Source organism: Pinus tabuliformis, chromosome X (assembly GCF_031772625.1).
Source record: "Pinus tabuliformis cultivar Carrire ecotype Pingquan chromosome X, CPIR1, whole genome shotgun sequence".
In the NCBI taxonomy this organism is placed as follows: domain Eukaryota; kingdom Viridiplantae; phylum Streptophyta; class Pinopsida; order Pinales; family Pinaceae; genus Pinus; species Pinus tabuliformis.
In genome coordinates this window covers 1,057,807,754-1,057,822,061 of record NC_142308.1, presented here as the reverse complement: position 1 = coordinate 1,057,822,061, position 14,308 = coordinate 1,057,807,754, and the positions used below count along the sequence as shown (strand labels likewise).

At 37.0% G+C, this 14,308-nt stretch overlaps 1 protein-coding gene across 1 annotated transcript in view; it reads right to left on the bottom strand.

Moving 5' to 3' along the window:
- LOC149143462 (synaptotagmin-5-like) overlaps nt 1-14,308 on the bottom strand; it is a 276,493-nt gene that overhangs the window by 228,844 nt on the left and 33,341 nt on the right. The window contains exon 2 of the mRNA XM_089448796.1: nt 6,831-6,932. Coding sequence (XP_089304922.1) covers nt 6,831-6,932 — 102 coding nt within the window. The remainder of the gene's footprint in view (nt 1-6,830; nt 6,933-14,308) is intronic.

Sequence of the window (14,308 nt, the reverse complement as noted above, 5' to 3'; positions counted from 1 at the left end):
ACCCAAGGTGTGGGCAAGGGGAAGGGGGAAGCTAACCCTATGTGGACCCAATGGAGGAATGTGGACCTAGGCGGGAGAAATTATGGATGGGATAATAATGAATGGAAAGAGGGTAATATAAGCGGATAAGGGAGTAGGACCACGCAACCAAAATCGAGGTTTCCTGTGAAATACCATCCCTGCAACCAAATGGTCCATAAAAGAGATTCCACGGGACTAGAATCCAAGGTTAAACTCTTAAAAGGGGTCAAGGGGACAGAAGCACAGACCTAGCCCATTCTTTCCACCGAATCCCCCCCATTAATCCATGGCGAGAAGTGTCCATGATAAGAAAACTACAATTCTTAATTTTCAAATGACAAGGCATACCTTTAGATTCGGGAGGCCCGCCTTCAAACATACGATCATGGAAGATGGGCGAGGGACGACATGGCTGGCTCAAGTCGCAGAGAAAATGGCACAATGAGCTAGATGGTGGCTGCAAGGGGCTGTTGGCTACCGGCTGAGGACCATCTTGGAGAAAAATTTCTCCCAGGGATATTACCCACAAAATGGTAAGTAACAGGACCTAGGACCGATGCACTACTTCCTAGGCCTGGAGGTCTGGCAAAAGCCAGGTGAGATTTTCCTTTGTCAAGGAAAATACATTGTGAAGTTGCTTGAGAGATGTGGGATGGTGGATTGCAAGTCTATGTCTACTCTGATGGAACTCAACTTCAAGAAGCTATGTGGAAGTGTTGTTGGGCCCGAATTAGCAAACCCTTCTGAATATAGACAACTTGTGGGGGCCTTGATGTTCCTGGTAAACTCCCATCCGAACATATTCTTTGCTATGAATACATTGAGTCAATTTATGGTCGAGCCTCATCACATACATTGGATTGTTGCTAAGAATCTCTTGAGATATCTCTATGGCTTCAAAGGGGAAGTTTTGTTGCTGCATTGACCATCTTTGATTTTCTCATTAGGGTTGAATCTACAGATTTGACAGGGTTGCTTTGACTTTGATTTGGAATGTCAACTTTGACTTTTTGTACTCTCTCTCTGCTGAACATTTGATATAATAATAAGAAGAATTGATCAAAGGGTTTTCCCCACATTGGGGGTTTTCCTTGGCATCTGCCAATTTTGGTGTTCTCTTGTCTTGGATTGTCTTCTGCATTTTTCATGTTCTATCTACTTTTACTATCAATGTAATCAATGGTTAATGTAATTGTTATTGGAAACTAAATTGGAAATTGTCATTAGGTTGTAAAGTACATTGAAGTAATTGCGCTAAGTATAGAACATACCATTGTTAACAAAATTGAACAAAGTCCTTATGAATACCTCCCTAGATACAAGGGAGTGTTGAATTTGTAACTATGGTCGATCTTCATAATATATATTTGGCCACTTGATGTATTTGTATTGATTATTGTAAAGCATATTTTATATGCTTGAGCCAAAAGAAAAAATTATTTTAAGTCAAAGTCCCATAACGACTTTTAAAAGAAGAAAATTTGAATTTTGAAATTGTAATTTTTGGCTCGAGAGTTGTCAAGTTGGCCTCCCTCCAAGTCAAGTTGGCCTAGGGAAAAGGACACACCAACTCGACAAACCAGATCACCATATAAAGGCAGCTTGAGCTCATTCTCTTGGCACCAATGCGCACTTCCTCGAGAAGACATTTTCTAGGCATCTAAGCGAAGATCAAGAAGGACAAGGAGGACGAAAAAGAAAATGAATTAGCTCTCTCTCTCTTTCTCTCTCTCTCTCAATCTCGCACGTGTGGCTATCTCTTCTTCTTCAAGTTTGTTGTTTTTCTGGGTAGTACTATTTTAGGGGGCTGAAATTTTGGGCAATTGTAAGGGCCGAAATTCTGGATTAGATCAGGCAAATAAAAATTATGGATCAGATTTGGAGGCTAGATAAAAATTATGGATCAGATTTGGAGGCTGGACTTTGAAGGGTTGACTAGGTTTGACCATAGGTCTAGGTGTGTCTCTTGTTGAAGAGAAGAATTTATATATTGAAAAGGTTCTTTGGTTTTCCCCTTGGTGGGTTTTCCTAAGGTAAATTTTGTCTTCTCTTTGTGCATTGTGATCTCTATTGTTCTACTATTCTTGTATGGTTGAATTTCTGAAGTATAATTGTTGAATGATATATTGGAATAATTTAAAATAAGAGCAACGTCAAATGTGATTATCAGTATTTCAACATAATCCACATACTCTATATCAACATAATCCACAATAGCATCATCTAAGAGCAAAAACTCAAATATAACCCTATCCATAAAAAAATCTAGCAGTGTGATCCTGCAAGCTTGGTCCTTGTGACAAAACATCACAAGTGTTGCGACGAAAATCACAAGTGCAAGCATCATGCGACATGAGGGATAATAGAGAGAAAAGCATCCTCAAAGTGGTAGGACTTTTAATAAAGATAAGTTCATTACATAGGCTAGGCTAAATAGGTTAGATTTGTATAATTATGAATAAATGCATGGTTAGTAATAGGTAGTTTAACTGAATTTGCCACATTAAATGTGTATTTATAGACGTGTTATATTTTTCTCATTCAATCATCATCCATCTACCATAATTTTATTTGCATGTACCATTTTGAAATATTTGTTATATATGCCTAAACCATGTTTATTGCTCAAAGGATTTCGTTAAATGTGTGAATCTAGTCTACCCATGGCCAATCATACATTTATTCATAATTATACTAAGCTAACCTTGCTAGCCTAGCCTAATGAAGTTTTCAACTATTTTTCAATAGAAGCGCTCCTATAGTGTTAAGGTAAAATTTACATTCTTAAGATTTTAACATAGGATTTTGGTGCTAACATCCATCACTAATTGTCTTTTCAACCAAATAATAACAAAGTAATAACCTTTAATATTTTTCTAATATTAACAAAAAAACAAAAAAATTGTATGGTGGTCCCAATTTTAATCAACAAGATGCCAATCCTAGTGATCACATTAAGACCTTTGTACATACTCAAGTAATATTTAAAGTGTATGTATTGTTCAAAGCATGAATAAACAAAATAAAAGGATAAGTTGGTTAGTCTAGTAGGAATGTGATGGGTTACAAATCCTAAAACGTCAAAGCAATTCGAAGATCAACAATCAAAATATATTGTAAATTGAATGCCATGAATGTAGTCTATCACATCTCCTATCCTCAATTCACAATAACATATTTTACATATTTTTCTACAATTTATGATCTCGCAAGATGTGTTACCCCTAATTTTGCATGAAGCTTCTATTAGTGAATTTTTGAAGTCCCTTTATGATTTTCATCACAAATAGCGTTGGATGGATAGGGTTTTCACTTGGTCTCATGGATTGTTGATGAGAGGGATGACGATGTACTAGAGCCTAGAGGTGTTGATGTATTGCTTGGTATACTTGTCTATCACAAAGATAGCATTACAGTTGATCATGTGATAATATAGTCTCCACTCCTTGCTAGATGATTGAACATGAGAACGTATGGATCCCTTGGTGGAACGCCAGAGCAATTTTGGAATAAGTGGACATTGCATTGTCTTCATCATTTGGTTGGCATCATCATGGCATAGAGCACTTGGCATACACTCACTTCCTTACACATGGGTTTATTACTTGGATAGATGAATATGGGCATGGTTGGGGCTCCTTTTCTCGGATGCCTTAGCTCTTATGGATGATATTCACATGTGGATGGATTACTCATAGCATGGAGCATGAAATCATATTGATTGCTCCTCTTCCTAAGGCACATGCACACTTGTCTTTAATTTATGTATATTTTGCTGAAGTCATCCTTCCCATTGATGAGTTGGTGAGGCTCTTTGATGACTTGGCATACGAGTTCATGACATACTTTGACAGACTCTTACTTGGATCAACTACATATGTTTTATTGGTCCACACATGCCATTTTAGGGATTATTGTGTAAACAGATTGAGATGTATTATTAGATTAAAGGAAGCCATCTCTGCTTTTCATGGAGATGGTTGAGTATCATTCACAATCCACACGTTGAGGCCTTTTATCATGGATCCATTTGCTTGATTTGAGGATGGCTTGCACTTTGGAGGTTACTTTGCACATTTTATCATGCTTGTTGATGGAATGTCTCACCTTGGGAGATGCCACGAGCCCCTTAAGGAGGTTCTTCAAGGTTTCATGCCCTATTTTAAGGAGAAAACCATCTTCAAAAAGGGTTTCTTGCATTTATAGTCAAATACTTTCCACATTGGAGAAGATCTAGGAGGTGCCAAACACTAGAATTAGGGTTATTGGCATGCTTTGAGAGTAACTTAACGTTAGGAACAATTATGTTTTGAAAGAATTCCCAAATTTTAATTTTCTTCCAAATCAATGCCATTAGATGCAAAGTGGACATGGTTTCCAAAATGTGGTTATAATAAAAATTTCAACAAAAAATGACATAGCTATGGTGCTTTTAGAATCTACCACGAAAAAATGTTCACCGCATTTTGACCACTTTTTTGAGAAATGCCCCACCTTTTGGGCTTGAGCATTTTGGTTATTTAGGGAGATCAATATTGATGCATGCCCATGGTAAAGAGGACCCTATCTCTTGAGGCCACATGGACCATCTTTTATGCGCCACTATTTATTTCTATTTATTTTTTGTTGGGGCATTTCATCTTGGAGCACTATACATCCACCTTGGAGGAGATCTAGGAGGTTTCATTACCTACTTTGAGGAGTTGGTTGTGGATCTATCCACTTGGAGGTCTTTGGAGGTTTGACATTGCACTGTAGACTCATCTTCTTCCTTCTTTGATGGGGCCATCCCATTCTCTTTTCCATATGTTTGGTTGGAGACTTGTACATGTGGCCTTGGCCACTTCATTATATGTAATGTTGAATAATTAGTTGGAAAAAATGATTATTTACTCCTCCCTAGACTACATCTAGACTTTTCAAATGAGAAATTATTATTTTATTGTGAAGACAATTGAGCTAGACTATATAAACAACATTCCTTCTTCATTTGTATTGATGGTTGGAGTTTCGGAGCTTCCCCCCTTGGAGCTTACTTGAATATTTTCTTCAAGCATATGTGATATATAAAGGCTTTTTCTTTTTGGGATGCATAAATATTCGGTGTCAATTCTTGAAGCACTCCTCTATTGGTTTATATTTAGTGCATAAATATTGAATATGGATTTTCAAGTCTTCTACAAGTTAGCAAAATTGATCCATTGAAGGGAAAACTCTATTGCTTAGAAGGCAATCATTTTGGACTAATTCCTCCCCTATTTCCTTTGTTTGTTTGGTAATTATTTTAATTCCTTGCTTTGTCTATCTTTTAATGTTAATTTTATGCAACAATGATATGTTCTATGCTTCAGAGCAATTTTACTTCAATTTCTTTATTAGCCCAATATCAATATTCAGATTAGCAATCACATCAACATGATAGTAAAATGCACATAACCATAAACAGTAGAAGACAAGCCAAGACAAGAGGACACAAGATGTGGCACCAGCAGGGACAAACCCCAATGTGAGGAGACCCTTGATCAATTCTTCTTTAGTCTTCAATAGTTCAGCAGAGAGAGATAGTACAATTTACAAATCTGATCATTTATAACAACAGCAAAAGAGCCCTAACCAGAAAAGTCAACACTGGTCAACAGGGCAGATTTGACCCTCAACAATTTGGTCAACTTCAGTCAACTTCGGCCTCCAAACAGCGAGATGAATCAGCCCTCAAAACAGTCCAAATCAGCCCAGTCAAAATCTGGTCAAACAGTCCACCTGCAGTCAGCCCTAGCTGCAGTCAATGTTGGTCAACAGTCAACGTTTAGCCTCGATTTCCGTGCCCATAAATGTGGCTTGCTAGGACAGAGTTCCTCCACCAAAAATGTAGTCAAAGCTGGTCAACGCATGGTCAACGCAGCCCAAAAAGAGTTTCTGAAATTCGGTCAAACTTGGTCAACACCCAAAACAAAAAATTTGCCTTCCTTTCCTTCGCATGTGTGGAGAGAGACACTGCCCAGAAATCCATACCCAATCAATGAGGAGAGAGAGATGTGTGAAGATGCGTGTGTCCAAATGGGGCTAAGGCATCATGTATTTATAGCAAACGTTGAGGATGAATAGACGTGACTGTTGGGCTTCTAAGCCTACATAAGTTTGCTGGCCGACTTTGACAATTTATCCATAATCAAAATAAATTCATAACTTCATTTATGCATGTCAGAATCAGATGATCTCTAGATCAATCCTACACCTCTCAGAGAGAGGAATCCAAGAAAAATATCAGCTATTATAAATAAGATGACCCATGTGGAGTTTGGCCCTAGTTGCCAATTTTAATATTTAAGAACCTTAGCAAAGGTATTAATTCAATTATCAAGCTATAGTCGATTTTGCTAGCGAAGGTGCTGCTTCTAGGGCCGATTCATTGTAAAGTCTTGGTCTTCATTTTCTATGTAAATTAGATAGGAGACAATTGATTCTTTAACCATAGTCTACTCGCTCTAATCCATAAGGAAAATAGGCCATTTTGAAGAAACATTCCTTCTTGACCCCATAAGCCACAATCACACTTTTTTACCTACATTTTGTATAAATGTTCCTTGATAACCAAATTTGAGCACAATTATAATGATCAAGTTCCTTAGCAGCTAGGCCTACATAGCTTTATAGTGGGTAAATAGCATTTCACTTATAAATCCTTTCTAGCTACATATCAACAAAATTTCATCTACAAATTGAGTGAATGAAACTTAAAATGAAATGAAATGAAAACTTGAAGAAACTACTAATGGTGACAACAAACAAACAAAGGGGAAACTTGTTACCTTTTCAAATTCTGTGAAAGAAACATGATCCACCAAATGGCTAGGGACCAATCTTCTCAAATCTTCTAAATTCAATCTTGCCATTAGTGCACTCGCCACAGCCTTTCACAAACATAATTCCATGAACAAAATGCCATATTAATCATTCTATCATAGAATAAAATGAAAAAGTACAAAATATTTTTATGATGATTAATTTGAACTACCCTACTTGTTTAATGCATGGAAAGCAAAGAATTTCTCTAAGAATTTGCTTCTTAGAAAATAATCATGTGCAAAGAGAAAATACAAGGAATACTCTTGAAAGACATAGGAATCATAAGATCTTTCTTTTGAATAAAATAAAAGGAATTATATTTTGTATAAATAATATAGCAGGAATTGGCATGTTCATCATTTTTGTCAAAAGGGAGATTTTTTTAGGACACTTTCAATGAATATCCTTATCAAAAACAATAATCGCCAAACCAGGTTACACTAAAGTTGGACAAAAGACGATGAAATAAGTGGAATTTCAAAAACAAAAACTAATAACTCCAATAGATTTGGACTATTCAGCATGTCAAGGTCTAAGAACAAAACCTTCACCTTCTTTTCCATGGCATTTATATGAATTGTCAAATTATTTAATTTCTATTTTGCATGCTCCTAGATAATCACTTTAATCTTTACAAAGATCCACAGTTACAGATAATTTACAATAAATTTGATCAATTCACACATGTGAAAGGAAGATGATAGGGGTTTTGTGCATATAACCAAAAGAAACTAGATGAGCACATGAATTACATGAGATTTTCACTAGCCCCACCCTCTTTTTATGGATGGACGAAAGAAAATTTTCATAGGTCTTGTTGACCACTCAAGTGTCAACTACATGAAGTTTCAAAGAATCCATGCCAGAGCACATTTCAGCATTCTCCATCATGGTCAGAAAGTCATAATTTCATAACTGCATCATCATCATGCAGCTTCTAGTCATCATGTTGTATTCCAAATTCTACAACCCTTCAGGGAAGATGTAAAAATGATTCTAGTATGATGAATATAAAGCCATGTAACACATCTAGGTAGCTTAGGATTTTTGCTAGAGATTTTTCACTCTAGGGAGTTTTTTTTCCTTGGCTAATTATTTGTGTTTCTCAACACTAAATAATTGGTTAAGTTTTAATCCCACACATCCCCCAAAGCTAGAGTGAGGCTTGATGGTGAAGTCTTAGGTGAGTCCCATTGTATATAGTCGACTTAAAGTGCCATACTTGTGTCGGGATTAATTCGGCAAGGGTCCAAAAGTTGAAAAACTCGGCAAAGCCGAGAATTTTTTGAAAAAGTCGGCAAAATTAAAAAAACACAAAATTATTCATTTATTTTTTATTTTTTTTAATATCTAGAGTATCCACAACATCAGATAAATGCATTTCCACATAAACATGTAAAGAAAGCTAATATATAATATGTATATGAAGTCTAGTGCTACATCACATATCAAAATAGTGAATCAACTCCTAAATTTTGAGTCCTGTCTGAGTGTCAAATCTCAAGAGTCAAAATATCAACAAAAAATATAATAAATGTATATCATGAGTCATCTAAAAGTCATCAAGTAATCAGTCACTGAGATCGTCTTCCCATTTTACGGGAATAGGGAATGGCTTTGCCTTTTCCTCTAGAGGAAGAAGGCCCTGCCCCTAGGGATACAAATGGACTCAATTGTCCCCTAGAAGCCGATGGAAGAGGTGGCCTCTGTCCTATGCTGCTGCCCATCCTAGATGGTGTCACCTCCTCCTCATCATCCTCATCCAGCTCTGCTAGTGCCTCCTGACCCTGATGTTGCTCCTCCTCCTCTACCTCTGGCTCTCCCTCCCCTGCAACTGCTACATCCTCTAGATCCACACCTAACCAATCCGGGATCGAGTCCATGATTGACCTCTCAGTCTCGAATCTCCATGAAGAGGTGGTATCAATATTGTCCAATGAGATGGCTTCCACATCAGTAGGTTTCTGAAGCTATCTCACCCACAATTGAAGATTGTAGTAGACGTAGACCATGTCATTGAGGCGTTGGGACTCCAATCTGTATTAGGGTCATAGATTGTAAATTAGTACTTAGAAAATTTAAATATTAAAATTAATCAAATGAATTCAAAAAATTTAATATGAAATATTTTTACCTGTAGCGCTTTTTGTTGTGTATTTTGTCAAATACACTCCAGTTGCGCTCACACCCAGAGGAACTGCATGTTTGGCTGAGCACTCGAATGGCAAGCTTTTGGAGATGGGGTACTCTGGCACCATAGCTTGACCACCAAGCATCTACAACTTAAAAGAAAAATGAGAAACATAAAAAAAAAACATTGAAATTCCAAACTTGAAAGTTTGAAACAAACTGAGGCTTACCTAGCATTTTGGTCGTCCTATTCTTAATAGCCATGTTAAAACCAAATGTGCCACCTCCCATCCTATAGACATCCATTTCTTTAGAAATCTCTTCACGTTCTTGCTCAGATGACACCATCCTCTCGACACAAGTGAAGAATCAATCCATCACCTCGGCATCAAATCTGAAACCACAGGCATAAGAAAATGCAGGGTTGAGGTAGATACCTGCAGCATGAATGGGGCGATGGAGGGTATTGTTCCATCGCTGATCAATCACTCTCCATATGACCTGTTGTTTCTCTAACCCCTCGTCTCTCTTATCTGCATAATAAGCATGAATGGCTTCTTTAGCCATATCCATGGCCTCATACAAGTAGCCCATTGCGGGCTTGTCTTCATCAACCAACCAAAGAACCCTTACCAAAGGTTCTGAAATGGCACACACCTCCTCTACTCCTGCCCAAAAGCTCTGATCATATGAAACTAGTCTGCATATGCTCTCTCCCTCTGGTTTGCAGCTAATAGATAAAGAACGCTAATCCGCTGAGAGAAACATGCTCTTCACATGCCACATAGACTTCAACAGAGACTGAAGAGATATGAAAGTAGTGGCAAATCGTGTAATGGCAAGACACACCAACTCTTTGTTGTTGGTGAATCTTCTCATCAATCTAAGCATAGATGCATGATTATATATAAATTTTGTTATGCTCTTGGATGATTCAACAATATCCCTCACAGTAGGAATCTTACATATATCCTCCAACATCAAGTCAATGCAATGAGCAGCACAAGGTGTCCAAAACAAGTTAGGATACCTCTCCATAAGCATCTTGCCAGCTGCAACATAATTTGTAGCGTTGTCCGTTATGACTTGGACAACATTGCTTGGGCCTACTTCCTGAATGAAGATGTCCAACAACTCACATAATGTACGTGCATCTTTAATGTGTGCAGATGCATCAACAGATTTCATAAACATTGTCCCCTTGGGACAACTAACCAAGAAGTTAAGAAGGGTCCTACCCTTCTGGTCAGTCCAACCAACTGACATGGCTGTGCATCCAGTGTGTTCCCATGATGCCCTAAACTCCGCCAATTTACCAGTGCAATCAGTCTTTTCATCTTGAAGAAGAGGCCCTCTCAATTCTGCAAAGGTGGGGGCTTTGTACCCTGGGCCAACGACAGCAACAGCATCAAACATAGGCTGGTAGAATGGGTTTGTCTTGGCAATGTTGAAAGGAACATCACTCCATAGAAGACACTTACTGACCAACCTGTTAGCTTCTGCCTTTTCCTTTTTTTCATCGTTGATTTGATCCCAAGTTGTGAACCAGCTGTGGTTCTAGGAACAAAAAAAGATGAGATAGATGAGGGGCTGGGACCTATGGGTGAGGAAGGTGATGCTGCTGAAGAAGCACTGCCACTCTCAATTCCCCCCACTCTTGAGGCCCCTACAAGTTGGTTTTTTAGTGCTGCCCTAGTGTCCTTTCCGTCCTCTTTATCCATCAATGATTGAATGGCCCGTCGGATGATTTCTGGAGTTGTATTTGTGCAAAGTTCAACATTTTGCCCCGGAATTTGCCCCAAATGGAATTTTAATCTGTTGATACCTCCTGACATATGCTTGCCACACAACTTGCAAGTCAAATACATTCTATTGACCCCCCAGTTTCCGGTGTAGTATCAAGTTCACCGAACTCCCACACAACGTCCAAAATCCTTGGCATTTTGTTTTAAACTTTGAACTTGAATAATTGAATTTAAACGTGGGCACAAAAAAAAATTGAAACAAATTAAATTGCTTCAGCCTTCAAATCAGCAAAATATAATTTATTAATTTGTATTGCACTCAGAAACAAATTAGTAAATTTAAATTACAAATTTACAATACATAGTAGCTATTTTGAAATCACATGAACACTGCAACTATCATCACATGAACACTGTCGTTATCAAGTCAATATACAGTCATTATAAGGTCACTGTTTTATCATTTTAATTTATGATTATGTCACTGTTTTATGATAAAACTTTTATCATTTATGATTATGAAATTATATGCTACAGCCCACAGATTCTACTGGCAGTGTGACTATGTACTGTGTAGAGTCACTGGCAGATTCACTGGCAGTGAGTGTTCGCAGAGTCACTGGCAGATTCACTGGCGACAAACCACAATTGCATAGATTATAAATTATAATACATATTACATATATGATATTCCATATTATACATATTAGTTATTACTATTACATATTACATAATACATATATTATACATAATGATAATAGTAATACATAGTATACATATTACATATTATACATATTACAATGATACAATCCGCATAGCCATATATAATATATATTATACATAATACAAATTACATAGCCATATATTATATATTATACATATTACATATTACAATGATACAATGGTACAATCCGCTGAAAGATTTAAGAAACAGGTATCTCAGGTTAATATGAAACATACCTTGGTCCTTAATACAGCGAGCTCCTCTTAACGCAATGGCAAACGGAAACTCTTGTATCTCGATTCTCCACCACTCCTCTTAAGTTTTAACGCAATGGCACAGGCAAACGCAAACCCTTATATCTCCATAGCGCGGAATGCCAAAATACACAGCGAAAATGATGCTAAAATAACAATTGCCGGCTTTTTATCCACGCGTTGGGAAGGGTAGCTGACTTTTTGGGTCGACTCCCGATTAAATCGGGAGTAATTCAATAAAATCATGATTTTTTCGTTTGCGAAAAAGTCGCCAAAAAATCGCGCGATTTAATCGTTTTGCCCAAAAAATCAGGATTTTAGGAATAAATCGCGATTTTTTCGAGACTTTTTCCACATTGCTAAAATTTCACAGAATTTGGTTGAGTCTAGGTATTGATTTTTTAATTGTCAAAATTCCCCGTTGGTTGGAATTTTTATATGTAATCTTGATGTAAAATGTAAAGGGTTGTCTATAGAAATTGTAGGGGGTATGAGTACTCAAGATTACACCTCAACTTTCTATCTAGACACACTTGAGGGTCAAAAAAATGTGTCTCAAACCCTAATTTTCCAGTTTTTCCTTTTTTGGAAAAAAAGGCAATTAATTGGTCGGAAATTAGCTAGAAAATTAAAATGAGAGAAAAAACAATTTCTCTCCAAGTGAAAATTATAAATAATAAGATGGAAATTCCCAAATATTAAAATCAAGTCAAAAAAATTGGGAATTCCATTTTCAAAAAAGCAGTGGTCCAAGGAAAAATACGATGGTCCAAGAAAAAAGCCCATGACCCAACAAAAAATCTATTTTTTAGAGGAATGGTCCAAGGAGGTTATTTTGAATCAGGGATCTTCGAGGAGAAAATTTGAGAAAATATTTTTATGTTCTGGGATCATAGTTTTAGTCAATCAAGCTCATTCTTCAAGGTAAATCGAACTCCTTCCTCAAGATCAACACAGTTCATCAAGGGACATAATTGATATGACATGGATCAAGCCTTGGACTAGTCGTTTTCTTAAGGAAGATAGCCATTTCACTTGGAGGGAAGCCCCTCACAATATTTTCTACAAATTGAGCCTTTGGCTCCACATTGTAACATATTTGAACAATTCAAACTTTGGATATCAAGCTCTTGGCTCTAGAAGCTCTACCATGTACTGCATTTTATGAATAATAAAGCAAGTCTTTTGGGGTAAATTTTATTGGTGTTCTTCTTCCATGACTATGGTAATATTGATTCATTGTGCTTAATTTTCTAATGGGTTTATTAATTGTTATTTCCATTTGCTATCTTGCACTAGTATTTGGATTTGGAGAAGTACTCTAGACTTGGACGTTGCTAGTGGGTTTTTGGTTGAATGCCTAGAGCTACCTTTCATTGTATTATCCTATCCCATCTGGATATAACAATATATCTTTGAGATTGTGTAGAGATCATTTTAGTGAATCAGATCTCAAGCGTTAGGGGACGTTTTCAATTGAACTAGCCAACTCTTGAGCATAGAAGTGGAAGAACCCACTTTATTTTCTTTTAAATACTTATCTAACAAAATTTCGTAGGGGTTTCTTGGCCACAGCATGTGAAAACTATTTACTTCAATATCTTTTTTTCTCTATTAATGTGCTTTACTAAATAGATCTGCCATTTTAGGAGCTTATTTTTGCTTTCTAAGGGGCAGAAGTGTCCTCATACCCCTTATATTAGCTCTTGTAAAATTTTGTAAATATATTAAGTATATGTTTTCTAACCCTCTTGTATATATAATTTTGTATATATTTTCTGGGTTTTCTTGTTGTTTTCTTGCAGATCTGAAGACGAGAGTAAGGGTTTGGATTGGGATTTCTTGAAAATATTGTTTTGCAGGTGAAAGGCTTAAGGATCAAAGGAAAATCATTCTTTTGAGGCCAAACCCTCTCTTTTCTCCTAGACGACTAGGGTTTCTAGCCTATCAAACCTTTTGGGCGTCATCTACCTCTTTTGGAGCCTATCTCCTTAGGCCACAAGCTCAAGGAGGCCCCTCCTTGCATCTAGAGCGAAATTCTCACTTGGGGTTTTAAAAATTTCCAGATCTAACATTCTTTGAAGAGGCTGCAAACCTTTTCAACCCTTTTTCTCTTGGCCACAAGCCTAGAGATGCCTAATCCTTTCTCTTGGTGCAAAATTGATCAACCCTTGGACGTTTTGTAGAGAAAGTGATATTTTTCTAAGGGTTTTGAGCTTGTTTCAAAGAGATCCTATTCGATTTGGACTTATAATTAAATTTTAAAAATTTTGAAGCCTAATCCCCCTTGGTCGTGGGCAAAGAGAGGGCCTCTCTCTCTTTCCTTTCGCAAATTTCTTTCATTTGGGACAACTAGGGTTTTGGAGCGATAATTGCGTGAGGAAATCTTATTGTAATTCACTGAAAAAGCCTTGTAATTTTCCTCATTCATTTCTTGTAGTTTGAGGAGAGGTATTAGTCTTTCAAAGTTTAAATCTTGCAAGCCCTCCTTAAGGATTTGAAACCCTCTCTCTTGTCTCAAGAGGGTCTTATCTTTGTACTAATAATAAAAAGAAAATTCTCTACAGGGAGCTTGGGGTTTTCCCCAT